At 42.1% G+C, this 24,978-nt stretch overlaps 1 protein-coding gene across 1 annotated transcript in view; it reads right to left on the bottom strand.

Moving 5' to 3' along the window:
* LOC139411529 (chromodomain Y-like protein 2) overlaps nucleotides 1–24,002 on the bottom strand; it is a 44,112-nt gene extending 20,110 nt beyond the window's left edge. The window contains exons 1-3 of the mRNA XM_071157996.1: nucleotides 23,767–24,002; nucleotides 8,207–8,876; nucleotides 4,219–4,436 (exon numbers count right to left, since the gene is read on the bottom strand). Coding sequence (XP_071014097.1) covers nucleotides 4,219–4,436; nucleotides 8,207–8,876; nucleotides 23,767–23,790 — 912 coding nt within the window. The 5' untranslated portion in view covers nucleotides 23,791–24,002. The remainder of the gene's footprint in view (nucleotides 1–4,218; nucleotides 4,437–8,206; nucleotides 8,877–23,766) is intronic.
* Between the last annotated feature and the right edge of the window lie 976 nt (nucleotides 24,003–24,978).

A 24,978-nucleotide genomic window follows, 5' to 3' on the forward strand; every position in this document is an offset into this window, starting at 1 on the left:
TCTGGTCTTTGCTCCGTTCATCTTTCCCTCGATCCTGACTAGTCTCCCAGTCCCTGCCACGGAAAAACATCCCCACAGCATGATGCTGCCACTCATGCTTCCCCGTAGGGATGGTGCCAGGTTTCCTACCGATGTGATGATTTAAAGAGTTAAATCTTGGTAAAATCAGACCAGAGAATTTTGTTTCTCATGGTCAGAGTCATTTTGGTGCCTCTTGGCAAACTCCAAGCAGGCTGTCGTGCCTTTTACTGAGGAGTGGCTTCCGTCTGGCCACTCTACCTTAAAGTAATTGGCAACATCAAAAGGTTTTGTGACAAACGAGGCATTTGATTCAATGAAAGATTAAGTTTAATTAGTCTTTCTGCCCATAATTTCATTTAAAGTATTCAAAACTTGTATCCATCATACTTTGTCATTTATCTTGGTTTCATAATACAATTTATTCTTATTTGTGTTCAGTTTAGTAACATAATTTCTCAATTTACAGTAAGTTTGCCAAATCAGATGTGCAGCCAGACTTATTCAACATAATTCCAAATTGACATTATGGGGTATTGTGTGTAGGCCAGTGACCAAACAAATCTCAATATAATACATTTTAAATTCAGGCTGTAACAACAAAATGTGGAAAATATCAATATAATCCATTTTAAATGCAGGCTGTAACACAACAAGATGTGGAAAATATCAATATAATCCATTTTAAATTCAGGCTGTAACAACAAAATGTGGAAAATATCAATATAATCCATTTTAAATTCAGGCTGTAACAACAAAATATGGAAAATATCAATATAATCCATTTTAAATTCAGGCTGTAACAACAAAATGTGGAAAATATCAATATAATCCATTTTAAATTCAGGCTATAACAACAAAATGTGGAAAATATCAATATAATCCATTTTAAATTCAGGCTGTAACAACAAAATGTGGACAATATCAATATAATCCATTTTAAATTCAGGCTGTAACAACAAAATGTGGAAAATATCAATATAATCCATTTTAAATTCAGGCTGTAACAACAAAATGTGGAAAATATCAATATAATCCATTTTAAATTCAGGCTGTAACAACAAAATGTGGAAAATATCAATATAATCAATTTTAAATTCAGGCTGTAACAACAAAATGTGGAAAATATCAATATAATCCATTTTAAATTCAGGCTGTAACAACAAAATGTGGAAAATATCAATATAATCAATTTTAAATTCAGGCTGTAACAACAAAATGTGGAAAATATCAATATAATCCATTTTAAATTCAGGCTGTAACAACAAAATGTGGAAAATATCAATATAATCCATTTTAAATTCAGGCTGTAACAACAAAATGTGGAAAATATCAATATAATCCATTTTAAATTCAGGCTGTAACACAACAAGATGTGGAAAATATCAATATAATCCATTTTAAATTCAGGCTGTAACAACAAAATGTGGACAATATCAATATAATCCATTTTAAATTCAGGCTGTAACACAACAAGATGTGGAAAATATCAATATAATCCATTTTAAATTCAGGCTGTAACAAAAAAATGTGGAAAATATCAATATAATCCATTTTAAATTCAGGCTGTAACAACAAAATGTGGAAAATATCAATATAATCCATTTTAAATTCAGGCTGTAACAACAAAATGTGGAAAATATCAATATAATCCATTTTAAATTCAGGCTGTAACAACAAAATGTGGAAAATATCAATATAATCCATTTTAAATTCAGGCTGTAACAACAAAATGTGGACAATATCAATATAATCCATTTTAAATTCAGGCTGTAACACAACAAGATGTGGAAAATATCAATATAATCCATTTTAAATTCAGGCTGTAACAACAAAATGTGGAAAATATCAATATAATCCATTTTAAATTCAGGCTGTAACAACAAAATGTGGACAATATCAATATAATCCATTTTAAATTCAGGCTGTAACAACAAAATGTGGAAAATATCAATATAATCCATTTTAAATTCAGGCTGTAACAACAAAATGTGGAAAATATCAATATAATCCATTTTAAATTCAGGCTGTAACAACAAAATGTGGAAAATATCAATATAATCCATTTTAAATTCAGGCTGTAACAACAAAATGTGGACAATATCAATATAATCCATTTTAAATTCAGGCTGTAACACAACAAGATGTGGAAAATATCAATATAATCCATTTTAAATTCAGGCTGTAACAACAAAATGTGGAAAATATCAATATAATCCATTTTAAATTCAGGCTGTAACAACAAAATGTGGAAAATATCAATATAATCCATTTTAAATTCAGGCTGTAACAACAAAATGTGGACAATATCAATACAATCCATTTTAAATTCAGGCTGTAACAACAAAATGTGGAAAATATCAAGGGGTGTGTTTACTTTCTGAAGGCACTGTTTGAATGTTAACTGATTTTAGCAATTTATTGATTTCATAAACCTTATTTCTCAGGCTAAATATTGGGCTATTATTTGCCCTTTCCTGGGTAGCTATTCAGAAATAGACATAATATGAAGAAACAAAGACAAAGCATGAGTGATTCCCCAGACTGAAGGCTTTCACCCCCAATGATCCCTAATTTATCTGGCACAACTGGAGGAACATACGGCAGAGGGCAAATGTTCAATGAAAAATACTGGGTTGCATATGACCTTGTATAAGATTACATCAAGCACACTCCAGAGCCAGTTAAATATGCATTTCCATATACAGAGTAATGATCATCTACAGGCTTGATAAAAGGAAAGAAAGTGTCCAGAGGTGAAAAGAGGGTAAGAGAGGGATTGAGGGAGCGAGCACATTAACATGGAGAAGACGCTGTCGCTAAGTAACATCTGCTCGCAATAACATCTGCATGTGACCAACAATAACATTTGATTTATACAAACATTATGTTATGGCCTACTGGGATGCACGGGGAAGTGTCATAGACTCATACAACTGCTTATTATCTTATTTAACTAGGCAAGTCAGTTAAGAACAAATTCTTATTTTCAATGACGGCCTAGGAACAGAACGACAGATTTTGAACCTTGTCAGCTCAGGGATTTGATCTTGCAACCTATCGGTTACTAGTCCAACGCTCCAACCACTAGGCTACCTGCCGCCCCATTAATAGCTTGATGCCTGGGGAAATAAGCAATCAGCTGTCAGTCAAACACACACATAGACAGATACACATCTCCCAAGAGAAGATTTTCTAAAGGGGGACCACTCACCTCGGAAATCTATGGAATATATCATAGAAGAGCAGTATGGAAATCCACACTTGAGAGTGGATGAGTAAGACTTATTCCACATTTAAGCAGAAGGATTTTGTGCAAGGGAATCTTGCATATCACTAGAGCTGCTCCGGTAGCTCATGGCAGTTTTCTACAGTAACTGTCACCAATGAGATAAGCTCTTTTGAGGGTGCGAAAAAGTAAATTGAACAAACATTGGCCCTAGTTGTTACAGCCATGTTGTGAGTTAGCCAGGACAAAGCCTCCAGTACCGTGGACAGTCAGAGCAGCAGAGGAACTAATTGGCCAATTAATACCAGCTTTTCAGCAGTGGTAATGATCAGTTAAGGACCCGCTGATAACTGGGCACCAGTGTCATTTGAGAGGCAGTGGGTTTTCTCCCGTATCGAGACTCCCAAAAACAATTCACCGCTGCTAATGCGACGTAATGGACAGGCTTGCAAATCGCTCAGTACAGTTGTTTGAAGTGAAGAAAGTACTGCTGAGAACCACTGTGAAGGCATACTTTGACAATAGTCATATTTTACACAAAGACAATCCATTCCCATTTTCAGTGCATAAGAAAAATAGGAAAAAACACTTCTATGCTGAGTAATGTCAAGACAATAAAAGGTTTTTGGCATCAAAATGTATCAAAACTATCAGAGAGGTATTAATTTCTCGGTCATAATCTTCCTATTGAGATATCAATAGAAATCCCATCAAACAATAGTCTGCAATGGGCCGTAATTCAGTCGAGTCACATTGTTACTCATTTAAAATGTGAGGCAATGCATAGTGACATGTACATTATGTAGTGCTCCAGTACATACATGGGAAAAAACACTAGGTACTGAATTATTCAAAAAGGTCATGCACAGCTTGAGTCCAATTTCTATGTCAAAGCTTTTACCTATGGTGTCATTGCATTGTTGTTGTGTGTGTGCATGCATTCATGAGTGTGTGTGTAACGTATCCCCTACCTCTGGTGTTAGTGCGTTGTTGTCAGACGTCTGGCTGGAGAGCAGCACGTGCGTGAAGCCCTCCTCTTTCCTGACGACAATGTCACGGAATCGACAGTTGGTCTCGTTCTGCCGCACGTTGTACCTCAGTCGCTTGTGGAACACGTAGCCTTTGTCCTCTCCAAGCTTCCTCTTCACAGAGCTGTGCAGATTCACCTCACCGTTGGAGAGTGTGGAGCCTGTTGGAACATATGGAGCAGAGTGCGTGATGGGGCAGAGTGCGTGATGGGGCAGAGTGCGTGATGGAGCAGAGTGCGTGATGGAGCAGAGTGCGTGATGGAGCAGAGTGCGTGATGGAGCAGAGTGCGTGATGGGCTGAGGATCCATCAGGAGTCAGAGCAGTGTACCCTACTTTAGAGAGACTTTTCTGGAAAACGACCTGGTGCATCTCAAGGGGTGTACTTGAGCATCTTCACTGGAAGACTTATTCAGATACATTTTTTGTGCCCACAGTAGTACTGCAAGTGCCAGCTCGGCTAGTGACACAATAGACATGTAAATCATATTTTAACTTCTGTAGAGATGGGATGTACATTACTGATATCGAAGAAAAAAAACTTGGTCAACTACATTGCTCTGTTTGCATGTCAATAGTTGTCTATTCACACTTTCTTAAAATACTCCCTTGAAAGAGTGAGAAGGCTATATCAATTTTTATCATCAGGAAACATCATCCTCATTTTGCATGCTGCTCCTGTCAACGTATCATAACTATTGAATCAGACCCCATCTTGATTCTATTCGTTTCTAAGACAATGAAAGAGGCATGACTGCAAATGAGCAGAGAGAATGGATTCACACCAATTCCCCAGTCTGGGGTTAACTATGGCTGTGACAACATTCAAATGCAAGACTAGGATCCTCAGAGAGAAACAAAGTGATTCATTTTGTTTACAGGTCAACATAGAACAGTTACTGAGCACTGCTGAGCACAGAAGACCAAACAGGGACCAACACTCAGTTACTGACCAAGGAAAACTTAACTTGACCCATTGAGACATTACCAACTACAATGATCATTTATTCTATTTCTACAAATATATTTTATCACAACAAATGTTTCAGAACAAGTATTCTATGACCTGATTTGAACATGGGAAAAAGAGCTAGATCGTAAATGCTGGAAAACCATGTCCAAACCTTGGTTTGATCCCTCAGGGGTAGGTAGGCCTGTCAAGAGTCCCCAGACCCCAGCCAGATGTTCGAATCCAAGGCTGTAAGTGTGACAGACATTTCTCCTCTGTCATCTCGTGACATTAGACATCGTAGGTCAATGTTATCACCCAACCAATAAACTATTACATTTGTTGCGATGGGACCATATTGAGGCAAATGTTTCTATGAAGGCAAAGTGACACTAATGAATCCGTATAGTGGATGTATATAGATGGATGACATAAAAACCTCAACCCTGTCCTGCTTTCATGATAGACAGAGGTAGAGACGAAAATGCAAAGCATAATGGACTGTAGCTAATTTGTGACAGACCACCTCGATTCGGTCTTATGTTGCAAAATTAGAAATTGTGTTTTTTACATTGGACAAAAGTAGTGATTCAGAGCTACAAAATGGTATGTCATACACTACAGTTGAGGAACAATGGAAAAGTAATTCTGCTTTGAAAGTTGATAAACTTGTAACCCCACTTTTGAGGAAATGGCCCTTGAAAGTTTTGGTACACCTACTGCAGAGCTCTTCTTTGTCTACACATCTTCATCATCGTTCACACCCTCTTAAGCTTTAGCCCCACCCATCTCTTTAGGGATTCACATGCGAGGCCATGTGCTAAACAGAGTGAGTAAGGTAGTGTAGTAAATAACCAAAGATTTCAAGACTAAAAGTGGTGAATGTAGTAGCTTACAATAAGGAAAAACTACAGGTAACAATACACTATGTAGTCCTTTGCCTATATACTAATCTGCCTTTGGTGCAGGGAACGTTGTTGTTCACATTACGGTCTCTGGTAAACACACACTATACCAAACAAAATCAAAAGTTTGTTTGTCACATGCACAGGATACAAACGGTGTAAATGGTACAGTTTGATTGTACAACTTGTTTGGCCTGCGTTGTGTCAAGTCACTCCAGTTCACACGGACCGTGTACAGAAAGTAGTCCACAACTTTTTCCCACTTTGTCAATAGCACCTGCTAAATTCAGGGAAGCAACGTTGTTTCGAGCAGTAGCAACACTTTTGCAGTTCTCCATGGTTAACATTAAATCTTTTAAAAAAAAATATGCGGTAGGAAGGCTTCTTTTATTGACAGAAGATGCTACAAGGCAGACCAATCCAAACTCATCTCTCGGCAAGTCCAGCCCAACAATTATCTCAGCCAATCATGGCTAGCAGGAAGGTTCTTGTCTTTTTCCGTGGCTAAACCAACTAGGCTCGTAATTTAACAATTGTATTTCTATTTACACATGGCATACAAGTTTGTTATTAAGACAGATGAACGTTCACATATTCCAGAAGGCATTTCTGCCCAAAAACACATTTTTATAAAAATAAAACGCTTATGTTCAAATGCCTCTCCTGTGAAGTAGTGACGTACGACATAAACCTAGCTTCCTGAAACGGGTCACATTGATGAGCCCATTGCTTTGCCTTTCATCTGCAAAGCAAAGGTAGCTAGTTATGAGCCCATTGATGTGTCTTTCAGCTGGGGTCTACGGATTCTGGATAGGAAAACAATAATTGTCTGTGGAAACACACAAAGGGTGACTGGAAAAGCACAGATTGTTTATGCTTTTTACAAGGGTAATACAAGCATGCCTGCTTTTGGCTTTTCTTCGTAGTTTGGCGCAAATAAATGCAGTGACTTTCCATGTCTTGTTCTAGTCAGATAAGCGAACATTATTCAACTTCTTCACAGCTCTACCGTGGCCGAGGGCTCCAGCTTATCCTGAGTGATAATAGAGAACTAACAGCATCAATAAAATGCTTTACAGAACATGATTCACACCTAACATAAATATGAGGTGTACAATAGTACTGTGTTTCAAGTTATAAAGTGTCACACATTGTGGTAATATGGCCATTAACTGCCTTCAGTATATCATCAGTATGCTGCAATGTGTTAAATGTGCCACATGGCACTGATTTGCTTGGGTATGAGATTGGACTAAAACAAAATCATAATAAGAGTGCAAAATATTACCACTGACAAACACCCAGTCTATCGAGACAAATGTAGAAGAATCGAACTATCAATGTGATGACAAACAGCCCCCACACATTGTGATTTGACCCTGGCAGAGGTGGAAAGGACTTTATAAATATAATCATTAACTCAATGAGACTAGTCTTGGACTGTGACCCGGGAGTGAAATTCACTGTCCTTATCACCACTCTCAGTAGTACAATACTGAACCATAAGGACCCATGCATTCATTCAACATGCATGCATTCAACTATAGGTTACGGAGGCATCCTCTGGCTGTCTCATCTACATCTGGTACAATGCAGAGATACAACCTGGTTTACCAAATCCACTATGGCATGTAGCTAACTGTCCAGGATACAGCGTGTTTCTATTTCAAATGAATATTCCCATCCCGCTGGAATCACTGTAATTCAATAGAGAACAAAACTACATTGAATTGGAATTGAGTGAAAACGAAAATGACAACAACAATATAACAATGTCATTTCCACTGGGATACTATGTAAGCTAACGTTGGCTGGCATATTGGCAAGATAGCAAGCTGACTGAACAAACCAGCGTCACCTCAAGCTGTGATGTAAATGTTCTGTCTATCCCTCCATCTATCAATCCTACAGTTTACTGCACATGTTCATTCAATCAATAGCTAGGGGCCTGAATGTTTTCTAGCCAGGTCACCTGGCCAGGACAAACTCACGGTCCGTCCATCCATCCATCCATCCATCCATATATATATATATATATATATATATATATACATATACCATCCAGAGTGCGTCACTTACCTAGTTCATTGACCAGTGGTGTCCCGGGGGTCTCCACGGCCCCCATCACCCTCTCCGTGTCATGGGTCAGTCTGTGTGTCCTGGCTGCTGCCCTGTACAGGACATGGTCCATCTCTCCGTTCTGTAGGCCGTTATGAGGGGCCCTTACCGGGGGCACAAACTGCAGTCCCCCCGGAGGAGCCTTGTACGGAATAGCTTTGGTCATCCTGTGTGGAGAGACATGCTTCCCTCCTCCTCCTCCTCCTCCTCCGCTCACCTTCTTCTGCTTCTGAGAAGCTCCAGTACCAACCCCCAAACCCATGCCCTCCCTTACTCCTGCCCCAGGATTAACCCCGGCCCCTGGACTAACACCAGTTCTTTTCTTCTTACGTGCCTCTGCTCGCGCTCTCGGGGTGTCTGGAGCGGGAGGACGGGCGGATAGGAGGTGTGGTCCAACCCCCCCTGGGGGCCCTCCCGGCCTCCATGGTCCCCCTGCCGTCCCGGCGGGCAGCTTGGGGGGTTTGGGTTGTTTGTGTTGGGTGTGCAGATGCAGGCCGTTGATGAACTCCTCACAGTGCAGCAGGTGGTGCTCGGGCTCCCAGGTGTCCTCCTTGCTGCCGTAACCCTTCCACCGGATCAGGTACTCCCACTTGCCCTTCTTGTTGCGTCGCTTGTCCATGATCCGCTCCACCTAGAGGGAGAAAATCAAGAAAGAGTCAGAATTTCAAATGACATGATCACAATTCAATGACATTATCCTTACCTAACAGATACCTATCAGTTTCTTGGCGATTCATTCATAAATTTGCACACGACACCATTTGTAATGATTTCAAATCAGATTAAAAAGTACCACCTGTCACCATGACATTCTCTAGTAAGTATGTGTAATAGGGATGTAAATAAAGTCTGACCAGGTTAGAGCTCCACTTTGAATCTATCCTCTTTAATGTTAGCATAACCAGTCTATCAGTGATTCTGTTCTGGAATTGCTGTGCTGATAGGCAAGTTCTCATCATGCGTTAGAGAGAGCGGTTATGGGAGATGTAGGAGAGGAACAATGGGAGCAGCACTGTGATCACACCATTACAGATGAACCAGATATCTGTTCTGTGGATGATGAGAGAGGATTGATCAGCAAGTCAGAAAACTTGAAATGTACCACTAACTTCAATCATGTAAAATGTGGAGCTGACAGACTATTTTGGCATAAGGGTAGTTCTATATGAATTCAATCACTTCTGACTGCCCCACTTGATTTGCATGAAACATTCCATGCATGTTTGCCCATGGTAGAAGTGGTCAGAAAATGACTTGCTTGACATCATTTCCAAAACATTCAGGAGATAAATGTGCTCAAAGTTGACCCCTTTTGCATACATGAGACATCCATGTTTTCATCACTGAAAAAAGATAAACAGCTGGGTTTGATATCATTTGAAAGCTTACAAACAGGGTTGTCAAACTCTTTAATAATCACGTAGAGAGGTGAAAGCCATGTCGTGCCTACAAACAAGTGAGAAGCGTGACTCCAAACTGCTGTCTGAAAGCAACTTTCTCTTTCTCATTCACTTGAGAGATTTCATTGTTTTAGAAACATGAAATGAAATTGGTGATTATAGTGCCTCCACTACAGTCTCGTTTGTCCATTGTGTAACAGACAGGCAGGGTGTTTTTGACATATTGTCAAATGCACAATAATTAGACTCAGGAGAGCTGGTAATGATGGAGACAATGTTTGGCAGCACTGAACAAGTCCATTACCAATGAGGAAGCATTCAATGTTCAGCGACTATATCTGGAATACACAAATAATACAAATCCCACACCTTAAAGTGTAGACTGACACAGACAGACTCAATAAGAACAGCACACACACACACACACACACACAAACACACGCAAACAGAAAGAACAACAATAGAAGCAATTCCATCCTGGCTCCAACACAGAAGGACTGGCAGAGGAACACAAATGTACTGATCTTTATTTGGGTTGTTTGTGTTGGGTGTGCAGATGCAGGCCGTTGTAGATGTCAGTGGAATAGTACACACATAAATACAGACTGACAGACACGCACCCCTGACTAAACTGAAGGATCTCTGAAGTGGAAGAATCTGTTTCAAAGCTGACCAAATAATTTGGTTTTGCCATATAGACACTTACAGTATAAGCTACAGACAGAAGCACAAAGCACTTCTTCCTAAACTCTATATTAACACTAATCAAGCCGGCCAAAAGTACCAACTCCAGAGAGCTGGGAACGTCAGGGCAGCATATCCCATATCCATTCAAAAATAGAGTAAAACTTAACATCTCAGAATATTCTAGCACAGATAACTTCATGAAGTTCTTAGACTTCTGCAAATGTGTGCGGACACCTCTTCAAATTAGTGGATTTGGCTATTTCAGCCACACCGGTTGTTGACAGGTGTATAAAATCAAGCACACAGCCATGCACTCTGCATAGACAAACATTGGCAGAAGAATGGCCTTGCTGAAGAGCTCAGTGACTTTCAATGTGGCACCGTCATAGTATGCCACCTTTCCCAACAAGTCAGTTTGTCAGATTTCTGCCCTGCTAGAGCTGCCCCGGGCAACTGTAAGTGCTGTTATTGTGAAGGGAAAATGTTTAAGAGCAACAACGGCTCAGCCGTGAAGTGGTAGGCAACACAAGCTCACAGAGCAGGACTGGCGAGTGCAGGAGCGCACATCTCGCAAAAATTGTCTGTCCTCAGTTGCAACACTCACTACAGAGTTCCAAACTGCCTCTGGAACCAACGTCAGCACAATAACTGTTCGTCGGGAGCTTCATGAAATGGGTTTCCATGGCCGAGCAGCCGCACACAAGCCTAAGATCACCATGCGCAATGCCAAGTGTCGGCTGGAGTAGTGTAAAGATTGCCGCTATTGGTCTCTGGGGCAGTGGAAACGCGTTCTCTGGAGTGATAAAAATCACACTTCACCATCTGGCAGTTTGATGGACGAATCTGGGTTTGGCTGATGCCAGGAGAACGCTACCTGCCCCAATGCATAGTGGCAACTATAAAGTTTGGTGGAGGAGGAATAATGGGGACTAGGGCTGTTTTTCATGGTTCGGGCTAGGCCCCTTAGTTCCAGTGAAGGGAAATCTTAACGCTACAGCATACAATGAAATTCTAGACAATTCTTTGCCTCCAACTTTGTGGCAACAGTTTGGGGAAGGCCCTTTCCTGTTTCAGCATGACAATGCCCACGTGTACATAGCGAGGTCCATACAGAAATGATTTCTCGAGATCAGTGTGGAAGAACTTGACTGGCGTGCACAGAGCCCTGGCCTCAACCCCATTGAACACCTTTTGGATGAATTGTAACGCTGACTGTAAGCCAGGCCTAATCGCCCAACATCTGTGCCCGGCCTCACTAATGCTCGTGGCTGAATGGAAGCAAGTCCCTGCAGAAATGTTCCAAAATCTAGTGGAAAGCTGTCCCAGAAGAGTGGAGGCTGATATAGCAGCAAAGGAGGGACCAACTCCATGTTAATGCCCATGATTCTGGAATGAGATGTCCAACAAGGAGGTGTCCACATACTTTTGGTCGTGTAGTGTATGTCTCTCAGCCTCCGGGGATAGTTGATTCCTAAAAGTACATTTGTAACGTGCTGCTGGTGGCAGATACAGTAGGACCCACTGTGGGAAGGAGATAAGAACCCATAGGCTGACATGTAAGCTGTTATCATGGAGAACCCTTAAACATGACTGTGGATATTCATGGTCACACACACACACACACGTTGAGCATGACATTTGACAGAGCCATTATGAATGACCACAGAATACAAATAGTCAAGGGGGAGCTTTCTCCATTCTACACACAGACACCCGGATGCATAATAAAGGTTATGTTCTCTGGATCATGGGTCATGACCCTTTCAGTGGTCGATATTATTCTGTATAACATTCTGTTTTCGGAGTATGTTCATGTCTGTATAGATGTGCGTGTGGTACAGGTGTTCTCCTGTTTGCCTGTTGCATGTCCATCCCCAGAGACCAAGCAGACAGAAACAAGCCTAATTGGTTGGCAGCAGCTCTCTCACGCCCTCCACCACATCATCTCAGGAGGGACCTTCCCTCTAGATCTCCTGTTCTCATGGAGGCAGTTGACAATGGCACTGGAGAAACTAGCAGCAGACCTTGGTGCTTCAGGGACCTCACTGAGGTTCTCTGTAGCCATTCATGCTTTATTCCAATAACCATCATTACATGCTGCAGAAAAGCAATCTTTATTATTACATTTAGGAAGACACACACTGTAGAATTCAAGTGTGTTATGAGACAACTCGATATCTATGATGTCCTCTTTCAATAATCTGTGATGGGCTCTTAGTGTGCAAATTAATATACAGTACACTGATTGTCAACTACTAACTTGAACTGTTGACCTAGGTTGTTCTCTGACAGTACAACAAAGATAGAAACCAAATTAGTATTGGAAAGGGGGCGGTTTTATAGAGAACAGAGTCAGTTTTACACTGCAATCCATTTCTTGATCCAGTCCTCCATTCATCACACAACCTCACATCTTGCCAAGAGTTGTTTTTCTTCAGCAGTTGACCTTGTACCAGATGGAAGTGCCCTGACATTTAGCCCCAGCCTTTCCTTGGTGTTTAGTTGTCTCATACACAATGCTGCGGATGACATGCTGTGGGAAGACAAGCAGACTCCCACACTAAGGAGCATGCAGACATCAGTCTGGCTACTATACTTTACCCTCCCCACTAGTTATGTAGCTGCCTGCCTCCAGTTCAAATGCTTCTCTCCTTTCCTTTAGAAAACATCCTCCCACCCACATGACATCGAAGGTGGTAGGGGCAGTGTAGGTGTACAGAGGAGAGTTTAATGAAATGCCTTAAAAAAAAAGGAGTAACAAAAAGTTGTGATTTGCACCCACACAGGAGAGAGCGAGCAGCGCAGAGCTCCACACAACATACACCTCTGTGTAACACACACACACACAGAAAGCCGGAATGGTCGTCTGCCTCCCAGCAAGACAATTAACACATAGGAAGACACTGAGCCCAAATGGCCATCTGCCCATTACCAGACAGTGATGGGATGAGAAACAGGTACAGAAATACAGAGCCGCTACACATTGATACTATGCTGGCCTGTGTATAACAGTTACACTGCATTCAGAAAGTATTCAGACCCCACTTTTTCCACAATGTGTTACATTACAGCACTTTAAAATGGATTATACCCCCCATCTACACACCATACCCCATAATGACAAAGCAAAAACAGTTTTTTTGAAATGTTGGCAAATTTACAATAAAAAAACTGAAATGTGACATTTATATAAGCATTCAGACTCTTTACTCAGTACTTTGTTGAAGCACCTATGGCAGCGATTACAGCCTTGATTCTTGGGTATGATGCTACAACCTTGGCACACCTGTATTTGGGGAGTTTCTCCCATTCTTCTCTGCAGATAATTTCAAGCTCTGCAGAGCTATTTTCAGGTATCTTCAGAGATATTCAATCAGGTTCAAGTCCGGGCGCTGGCTGGGCCACTCAAGGACATTAAGAGACTTGTCCCGAAACCACTCCTACATTGTCTTGGCTGTGTGCTTTGGGTCGTTGTCCTGTTGGAAGGTGAACCTTCGCCCCAGTCGGAGGTCCTGAGTGCTCTGGAGCAGGTTTTCATCAAGCATCTTTCCCTCGGTCCTGACTAGTCTCCCAGTCCCTGCCGCTGAAAAACATCCCCACAGCATGATGCTGCCATCACCATGCTTCACCGTAGGGATGGTATTGGCCAGGTGATGAGCTGTGCCTGGTTTCCTCCAGATGTGACACTTGGCATTCAGGCCAAAGAATTCAATCTTGGTTTCATCAGACCAGAGAATCTTGTTTCTCATGGTCGGAGAGTCATTTAGGTGCCATTTGGCAAACTCCAAGTGGACTGTTATGTGTTATTGAGGAGCGTCTTCTGCCTGGCCAATGTACCATAAATGCCTAATTGGTGGAGTGCTGCACAGATGGGAGAACCTTCCCGAAGGACAACCATCTCCACAGATGAGCTTTGTCAGAGTGGCCATTGTGTTCTTGGTCACCTCCCTGACCAAGGCCCTTCTCCCCCGATTGCTCAGTTTGTCCAGGCGGCCAGCTCTAGAAATAGTCTTAGTGGTTCCAAACTTTTTCCATTTAAGAATGATGGAGGCAACTGTGTTCTTGAGTACCTTCAATGCCGCAGAACATTTTTTAGTACCCTTTCCCAGATCTGTGGCTCGACACAATTCTGTCTCAGAGTTGTACGGACAATTTCTTCGACCTCATGGCTTGTTATTTTTGCTCTGCCATGCACTGTCAACTGTAGGACCTTATATAGACAGATGTGTGCCTTTCCAAATCATGTCCAATAAATTGAATTTACCACAGGTGGACTCCAATCAAGTTGTCGAAACATCTGAAGGATGATCAATGGAAACAGGATGCATCTGAGCTCAATTTTTAGTCTCATAACAAAGAGTCTGAATACTTATACTCATTCTCCAAGATGGCGTAGCAGTGCAGACGTGTTTTGTTCATCCTCTCGTGTACTTTTGTATTTTTTCGTCTTTTTCTGTATATATTTCAATTTTATTTTCAATCTCTTCTCCATTTTAGTTCAATTATACCTTCTGGTAACCTGCCTCATCCAATGTGATACGGAACCGTTATTATTTTTCATATTTAAACCTTATAGCAAGAACCACCTAGCCATCAGAAGCTAACCAGCTAATTAGCTACAAGCTATTTAGCGGCCTTTACCTTCTACACAGGTACCAGCCCTTTTTTTAGCTTGGATAATACTCGCGAGCCTACCAGTAACGGACTGTCTCTCCACTACAACGCCGGATTCCTGCCGTAATCCCTGGACCATTCTCCTGATCTTCACAGCTAGCTAGCACCAACCGAGTTACCCAGTATCGACGCTATCCCTGAGGCCCACCTCCCAGCCTACTTAGTCGACACGGCGGCCCGCCGCACCACCACAACAGGTCTGCCGACGAATACTCCATCCGCTGTGCCTTCAATTGGACTCAGTCGGAGCAGACGCTTTAAACGCTGCGTCACCCGCGTGATAGCGACTTCTCCGCGGCTCCCCTGTTCCTTCTATTGCTGCCCCCTGGACCCTATGATCCCTTGGCAACATAGCTGATAGCCGCTGGACTGTCCATTAATCACGGTACTCCATTCTGTTTTTTGTGTTTTTTTTATACAAATAAATAAACAAACATTTTGTCTGTCGGCCCCAGCCTCGAACTCAGGCCCTGTGTGTAGTTAACCAACCCTCTCTGCCCAGTCATCGCCATTTTACCTGTTGTTGTTTTTAGCTGATTGTCTCACCCATTGTGGTCTTAGTTAGCTCTCCAAATCAACACCTGTGATTACTTTATGCCTCGCTGTATGTCTCATATGTCAATATGCCTTATATACTGTTGTTTAGGTTAGTTATCATTGTTTTAGTTTACTGCGGAGCCCCTAGTTCTACTTATTATACCTCTGATACCTCCTTTGTCCCACCTCCCACACATGCGGTGACCTCACCCATTATAACCAGCTTATCCAGAGATACAACCTCTCTTATCATCACTCAGTGCCTGGGCTTACCTCCGCTGTGCCTGGGCTTACCTCCGCTGTACCCGCACCCCACCATACCCGTCTACACATTATGCCCTGAATCTATTCTACCATGCCCAGAAATCTGCTCCTTTTATTCTTTGTACACAACGCTCTAGGCGACCAGTTTTGACAGCCTTTAGCCGTACCCTCATCCTACTCCTCCTCTGTTCCTCGGGTGATGTGGAGGTAAACCCAGGCCCTGCATGTCCCCAGGCACCCTCATTTGTTGACTTCTGTGAGCGAAAAAGCCTTGGTTTCATTTATGTCAACATCAGAAGCCTCCTCCCTACGTTTGTCTGAATCCTGGCTTAGGAAGGCCACCAACAATTCTGAGATTTCCATACCCAGCTAAAACATTTTCCGTCAAAGATAGAACTGCCAAAGGGGGAGGAGTTGCAATCTACTGCAGAGATAGCCTGCAAAGTTCTGTCATACCTTCCAGGTCTATACCCAAACAGTTTGAACTTCTAATTTTAAAAATGAACCTCTCCAGAAATAAGTTGCTCACTGCTGCCTGCTATCGACCCCCTCCGCTCCCAGCTGTGCCCTGGACATAATTTGTGAATTGATCACCCCCCTTCTAGCTTCAGAGTTCGTTCTGTTAGGTGACCAAAACTGGGATATGCTTAACACCCCGGCAGTCCTACAATCTAAGCTAGATGCCCTCAATCTCACACAAATCATCAAGGAAACCACCAGGTACAACCCTAAATCCGTAAACATGGGCACCCTCATAGACATTATCCTGACCAACTTGCCCTCCAAATACACCTCCTCTGTTTTCAAATCACTGCCTCATTGCCTGTATCCGAAGTCAAACGACCACTCCTCATCACTGTCAAACACTCCCTAAAACACTTCTGCGAGCAGGCCTTTCTAATCGACCTGGCCCGGGTATCCTGGAAGGATATTGACCTCATCCTGTCAGTTGAGGATGCCTGGTCATTCTTTAAAAGTAATTTCCTCACCATCTTAGATAAGAATGCCCCGTTCAAAAAATGCAGAACTAAGAACAGATATAGCCATTGGTTCACTCCAGACCTGACTGCCCTTGACCAGCACAAAAACATCCTGTGGCGGACTGCAATAGCATCGAATAGTCTCCACGATATGCAACTGTTCAGGAAGTCAGGAACCAATACACGCAGTCAGTCAGGAAAGCAAAGGCTAACTTTTTCAAGAAGGAATTCGCATCCTGTAGCTCTAACTCCAAAAAGTTTTGGGACATTGTAAAGTCCATGGAGAACAAGAGCACCTCCTCCCAGCTGCCCACTGCACTGAGGCTAGGTAACACGGTCACCTCTGATAAATCCATGGTAATCAAAAATTTCAATAAGCACTTCTCAACGGCTGGCCATGCCTTCCTCCTGGCTACTCCAACCCCGGCCAGCTACTTGCCCAAGCCTCCCCAGCTTCTCCTTCACCCAAATCCAGACAGCAGATGTTCTGAAAGAGCTGCAAAACCTGGACCAGTACAAATCAGCTGGGCTAGACAATCTGGACTCTCTCTTTCTAAAACTATCCGCCGCCATTGTTGCAACCCTTATTACCATCCTGTCCAACCTCTCTTTCGTATCGGCCGTGATCCCTAAAGATTGGAAAGCTGCCGCGGTCATCCCCCTCTTCAAAGGGGGTGACACCCTAGACCCAAACTGTTACAGACCTATATCCATCCTGCCCTGCCTATCTAAAGTCGCGGGTGCACCTCAGCCACGCTCAAGGTACTAAACGATATCATAATCGCCATCGATAAAAGACAGTACTGTGCAGCCGTCTTCATCGACCTGGCCAAGGCTTTCGACTCTGTCAATCACCATATTCTTATCGGCAGACTCAATAGCCTTGGTTTTTCTAATGACTGCCCCGCCTGGTTCACCAACTACTTTGCAGAGTTCAGTGTGTCAAATCGGAGGTCATGTTGTCCAGACCTCTGGCAGTCTATGGGGGTACCACAGGGTTCAATTCTCAGGCCGACTCTTTTCTCTGTATATATCAATGATGTCACTCTTGCTGAGGGCGATTCCCTGATCCACCTCTACACAGACGACACCATGCTGTATACTTCTGGTTCTTCCTTGGACACTGGGCTAACTAACCTCCAAACAAGCTTCAATGCCATACAACACTCCTTCCGTGGCCTCCAACTGCTCTGAAATACAAGTAAAACCAAATGCATGCTTTTCAACTGTTCGCTGCCCGCACCCGCCCACCCGACCAGCATCACCACCCTGGACGGTTCCGACCTAGAATATGTGGACAACTATAAATACCTAGGTGTCTGGCTAGACTGTAAACTCTCCTTCCAGACTCATATTAAACATCTCCAATCAAAAATCAAATCTAGAATTGGCTTTCTATTTTGCAACAAAGCCTCCTTCACTCACGCTGCCAAACTTACCCTAGTAAAACTGATTATCCTACCGATCCTTGACTTCAGCGATGTCATCTACAAAAAAGCTTCCAACACTCTACTCAGCAAACTGGATGCAGTCTATCACAGTGCCATCCGTTTTGTTACCAAATCACCTTATACCACCCACCACTATGCTCTAGTCGGCTGGCCCTCGCTACATATTCGTCGCCAGACCCACTGGCTCCAAGTCATCTATAAGTCTATGCTAGGTAAAGCTCTGCCTTATCTCAGTTCACTGGTCACGATAACCACACCCACCCGTAGCACACGTTCCTTCAGGTATATCTCACTGATCATCCCCAAAGCCAACACCTAATTTGGCTGCCTTTCCTTCCAGTTCTCTGCTGCCAGTGACTGGAACGAATTGCAAAAATCGCTGAAGTTGGAGACTTTTATTTCCCTCACCAACTATCTGATCAGCTAACCGATCGCTGCACATAGACCATCTATAAATATCCCACCCAATCTATCTACCTCATCCCCATACTGTTTTTATTTATTTACATTTCTGCTCTTTTGCACACCATTATCTCTACTTGCACATCATCATCTGCTCATGTATCACTCCAGTGTTAATCTGTTAAATTGTAATTATTCGCTCCCATTGCCTATTTATTGCCTACCTCCTCATTCCTTTTGCACACACTGTATATAGACTTTCTTTTTTCTACTGTGTCATTGATTTGTTTGTGTTATTGGCTTGTTTGTTGTTTACTCCATTTGTAACTCTGTGTTGTTGTCTGTGTCACACTGCTTTGCTTTATCTTGGCCAGGTCGCAGTTGTAAATGAGAACTTGTTCTCAACTAGCCTACCTGGTTAAATAAAGGTGAAATAAAAAATAAAGAAAATAAAACTTATGTAAATAAGGTATTGTTTTTTTTATTTTTTATAAATTTGCAAAAATGTCTAAACCTGTTTTCGCTTTGTCATTTTGGGAAATTGTGTGTCGATTGATGAGGATTTTTATTTATTTAATACATTTTAGAATAAGGCTGTAACGTACCAAAATGTGGAAATAGTGAAGGGGTCTGAATACTTTCCAAATGCACTGCACACAGTGTATCATATTGAGCCTGAATGGTGGTCTGTGTCCAGCTTGCTCATTACCAGAGAGAGGAGATATATTAAAGAGACTTGTGCTGTGGAGAGTCTTCACCTCATTCCCTGGAGCCAGCTGCTTCTTACAGCGCCATGTTGGCCCTGGCCAGTCTGCTCCTTCTGACAATGACCACCCCCAAGGGGGACAATCAGCAGGGGGCAGACATTCAATCTCAGTAGCGCCCACACACACACCCGTGCATGCATATACACAGACACACAGTTGGGCTGGTGTGATGAGACCGTAACATCCTCTTTCTCACTCTGACATAAGGGCCATTGTTAGTGGCCGGACCTGACATGTCACCCTGCTGGGTTCTTACTTGCAAATTGATTATTTCTGTATGCCTGTTCACCAACTATTCAATAGGAGTCACAAGCCAAGAAACACTGATTACGTGCACATTTGCAGACAAGTTGTAATGCCCTGACCTTAGAGAGCCTTTTTATTTCTCTATTTGGTTAGGTCGGAGTGTGATTTGGGCGGGCATTCTAGTTTTTCTATTTCTTTGTTGGCCGGGGATGGTTCCCAATCAGAGGCAGCTGTCTATCGTCTCTGATTGGGGATCATACTTAGGCAGCCTTCTTTCCACCTTTAGTTGTGGGGTCTTGCTTGTGTGTAGTTGCTTTCTGCACTGCATGTAACATTACGTTTGTTTCTGTATTTTGTTGTTTTTTCGGTGTCATTTTAAATGAAAGTAAAATGTACGCCTACCACGCTGCACCTTGGTCCAATCGATCTCTAAACGATCGTGACACAAGTGGACATAAACACGAGAAACAAAAAAGAAATACACACACACCTCCTCTATTCCCTCTGCATTCCAACTAGGCTATCAGGAGAATGTTTAATGTTAAAGGCTTTAGGTGTGGATGTGGAGCTGTTGAGCTCCAGCAGTGACGAATGCTCCTGCCACCCGAGGTGCTGTGCACATTAGTATGACTAAACAACCTAAGATGGGCGAGCAGCAGGGCTGTCATGAAGAGACGATTATGATGCTTACCGCCCTGCGCACTGTCACACTAACCAGATCAAAGCCGACTTCAGAGAGAGAAAACACTCTCCTTCCTCAGGTTAGTAAAACAGACAAGGGGAGTGGGTTGGAGAGGGGTTCAACAACACACACAATACATGACTATGAGCTGGCAGGGAATCAGTGGAGGGGGAGATACCTATCCTAAGCATCCTGTTCACAGTACCCAGAGCCTTGGTATAGCAGGAACACATTGAGGTCTTCCAGTGCTGAGTACTGCAGTTTATCGGGTGTCAAAGGGGTTCATTTATTCCTTCTACAATTAAATTGACATTTATGTTTGTTCGTGAACACCAAATTCATTAAAGAAGCCAAATCTCAAATTAAGCAATGGGCTTGAAGACTCAAAGAACACATTGTGAGTATACTGTCAACCCGTTTCCTCCAGTCTCTCTCCACCGCTCCCAATGGCCAGTTGCAACTACTTTTGTTTTGAGCGAGAACTTGTGGTTGTGTGTTGTGCTGATAAAGGCTGCATGTCGATGGTTAACAACTTGATTACTTTATGAATGAAGAGAATAATGAACTGATGATTATTTCAGCTGCATCTTGACAGCTCATCATGTTGAACAATATTTATATAACTTGTTGACTAATCAAAAGGTTCTAATTTAGCTCACTCCATGACCACTTTCATGACATTTTCTGGAGGCGTACAAATGTGATTTATTTCTATAACAGAATATTCATATTTTCCTACATCATATCATGCATTTCTTGATAACATAACACAAACTCCTAAATATAGCCTATCTATTGCTAATCCATAGGATTACTGCTGCTCAGTCACACAACAGAGGATTTAGCAGAACTGCAGGTGTTCTGAGACATTGGAGCATCTAGTGTAGGTGGCCACTTGAATAGACCAGACCATCTCAATCAATATGAGATAAGGAGAGGGAGAACATAAAATGAGTGTTTGTGTGTGAGAGCGAGAGAGAGCGAGTGAGAGAGAGTGTGTGTGTGTGGGGGGAGGGGGGGGGGGGGTGGACAGAGAGAAGCAGAAAGAGAAGCAGTAAACTGAGAGAAACTGATAGATTAATGTTTGAGTGATGGTGCATATGAAAGTAGCATAATTGTACAATCATAGGCCTATCATATTTCAAAGATATTCCTCTGAAAACTTTGTGAAATTAAGTTGAGACATGATCTTGAAATATCAATAATTCTGAGCTCTTCAATGTTTCAAATTCGATTCAGATAATTTTGATTCAACTTGCATGGCATTTAACTGGGTGTATAGGCCTAGATGTTGCAGTTCCTAATTGGAAAGTAAAAACTCCAGTTCAAATTCCTCTTCAGCACATCATAGTTTCTTAATGCTTCTAAACTAAGTGTATCATAGTCCTACAGTTTGTTAGGTAGCCTAAACACACCTTCATGTGTAACACACGTACAGGCCTACATTTCCTGAATCCAATTCATGAGTCATACAGAGGGACACTATTGATAGTGACGTCTTCCTCTCATACTTGTATTACCACATGTGATTGAACCAGTTCACCTCGCTTACTGGAATACACAGATCTATTTGTAAAAAAGGTACTTCCAGAAGGAACATGTGCTAACTGTCAATTTCAGTAAGTGATCGCCACAGTTTTGACCATCAGAAATTGCACATTTACATTGTAGCCAATTAATATGCCATTAATGTGACCAGGGCTTGTTAGGTTATATAGAGCAACAGACCTTCCATCATATAAGTGCATTTCTCATTACTGCATTGTTTTTTTTAAGGTCAACTGTTTACGGTGCAACAATTAAAATGAATATGGATTCAAACACCTGAAGAGGAGTATTTGGTGGAAAGAGGACATGCACATTTTCCAACTATGTCAGCAAACACAGGAAATGTAGGCCTTATGACAATGTTATTCCTAATGACTAAAAATGACTTGTTATTACTAATGGCTCAACTGGTAGAGCATGGCGGTTGCTACACCAGGGTTGTGGGTTCAATTCCCAAGGGGGGTCAGTATGAAAATGTATTCACTCACTCCTGTAAGTCCCTCTGGATAAGAGCGTCTGCTAAATGACTCAAATGTAATGAATAAGAATTATAATCAATCACTACAGCCTAACAAACACAGTCAGAAGGGGATCATTTCAGAAGACATTTAACTGACCAAACCATTTCTCAAACCAATAGTGAAACAATGTAACAGAGAATTCCTAGCCAATAAATCAGAGGAGAGCACACATTTTAGTTATGGCAACAAACCGCAGGAAATAGCTCACAGCTGAGAACAAGCACTAATGCCAACCTGGTCAACAGTTGATGGTGACATGCCACACAATAGGTCAAGTACAAGGCAACTTATTTACCTATCTGGTGATGACCAGGCAATCCAACTAGTTTACGACCTTGTAGTGCAACTGGTATAGGCCACCGTGAAAAGAAAGTGAAACATGGTCGCATGACATCACTCCTCCAATAAAGAAGAGTTGGAGTCAGCTACATTGTCAACAATAGGCCTACAATAAGCACAATACAAGCATGGAAGACTATTTATTGCTGCCAACATCTTGGTCAATCTATCACCATAAGTCATGCCACCCCCATTGGGCCAAAACTGGTTGAATCAACGATATTTCCACATAATTTCACCCCCCCCAATGTGATGACGTTGGAATCAACGTGGAAAACTGGATTTGCAAAAAGTAATCAACATAAGGGCATCTTTTTTCGCCCAACTTTTAACCTAAATCCAACAAAAAAATGCACAATGTCGTTGATTTTACGTTGAATTCACGTTAGTTGAAAACTCAACCAAATCTAGGCCTAAATCAAAACTAGACGTTGAACTGACGTATGTGGCCAGTGGGATGTGCGCGTAATCATCGAGACCTTCTAGGCTATTCCATCCATCCATCAACCAACATTTAGCAAACTTTTCGCCCCGGAATTGTTGAGGCGCACATTCTGGCACGACACATGCATCATCTAGTTAAAACACAATAACTCCATCGAAGCTTCCCCACTACATTGTTGTCACCTCCACTAAATGTTTGCTAGGCTAATAATACATTGCCTATCCTCTGGCATGCGCACCTTCCTAACCATCACCAGTCTGGAGCAATTCGCCGTGTACGTTTAGTGCTCTTGTCACTTTATCATGACTTTCAACTAGCGCGACCGTAGGGAGTTTATATTTTATGATCTTATCGCGAACTCGAACACTCACAACTCTATACAATTCACCCCATACAAAAGTCGCCGAGGCACATCGAAAAAAAGACGAGCCTCATCTTCTCGAGAGGGTGGTTAGTTACGCCTGTTAAAGGGTTTAGGACTTCGTTTTTTCACCATAAACGAGGACCTCCCCTTACTTCCTAATTCCAGTATTCGTCAATACTACAGAGTATGTCGCTTAGACATGGTTTCACAGTACCTCGTAAAGGTCTCCCGAAGCCATCCTGTGGTGCGGACTTCGGTGGCGCGGCGTTCTTGCTTGCCTTGTTGGCTTTTTTGGATCCTATTCGCTCGGTGTTTTGGCGAAAGCCCCGATAGACGGGTATTAGCGAGCAGCCTTGTTATTCTGAGCCAGCCGCAGTAGCAGATCATCAGACAGTGTCAATCGAGCCCGGCGCTCTGCGATGGATCGCTCTTCACTTAAAACAAACAACCAAGGGGAGATTGGGGCGGTGCTGTTTATTCAGTGCGGAGTGGATGACTGAAATTAGTCAACGTATGAACGTAATCATGTGCGAAATGCGCTCCAGTCCCCTGCGCTGTCTGCGCTGTAGAGGTAGCCCAATCTCCATGAACCAAATGGCTGATGCATAGACGTCTACTGTTGAGGGACACCAAATGATGAGTCCAATTTGCTTTCCTTTCCTGTCTGTCCAGTTGAATTGAGACGATCATTTGCAGAACTAATTGGTTTTATAATCAATTTCACCTAGCACATGTGTTATTGTGATTTATGCGATGTAGTACATTTGATTAGAGAACTGTCATTGCACATTGTAGTAAACATATTGTCCTCTTCCATTTTACTGCAATTTTTCACATTCAATGTTACAATGACACGATGACCCTGACACTCACTGTAATGACTGTTCTCCATGTAATAACATACTTGTTAACATTTATTTACCCTAAATGAGATAGACCTACTTTTCCAATAATGAATGGGTTACATTTACTCATTAGGTGTAAATTAAATGCTTAATAAAATAGTCCTGCTCCTCTGAATACCTTCGCGTTTTAGTTGGTGGCTAAACTAAACTGGTTATTAATTTAATTAAGAATAAGATTATCACTGCTTTTTCAATACTGACATAGTGTGGACTCACATTTGATTTATTTTATTTTAAAACATAATCCTTCAGAACCTGTTGCATTCCACATCCAGGGTTGCCCAGCCTTGACTTGACAAATGGACAATAGCCACAATGCAATGCAAATAAAACTGAAGACAGTGATAAGCAACAGTATGGTACTTTCAACAGTTGTGTATGTCACATCGGCAATTATTGACAGTTTACAGTTTAGTGGAAAGTGTATGAGGGAAATAGATAGATAATTTAGATTGTATTGCTCTATATTGATTATAGTCCTGTGATACCGCTTTAATTGGCTGTGGTTTGCTTTCATAATA

This window comes from Oncorhynchus clarkii, chromosome 6, assembly GCF_045791955.1.
Source record: "Oncorhynchus clarkii lewisi isolate Uvic-CL-2024 chromosome 6, UVic_Ocla_1.0, whole genome shotgun sequence".
Classification (NCBI taxonomy): domain Eukaryota; kingdom Metazoa; phylum Chordata; class Actinopteri; order Salmoniformes; family Salmonidae; genus Oncorhynchus; species Oncorhynchus clarkii.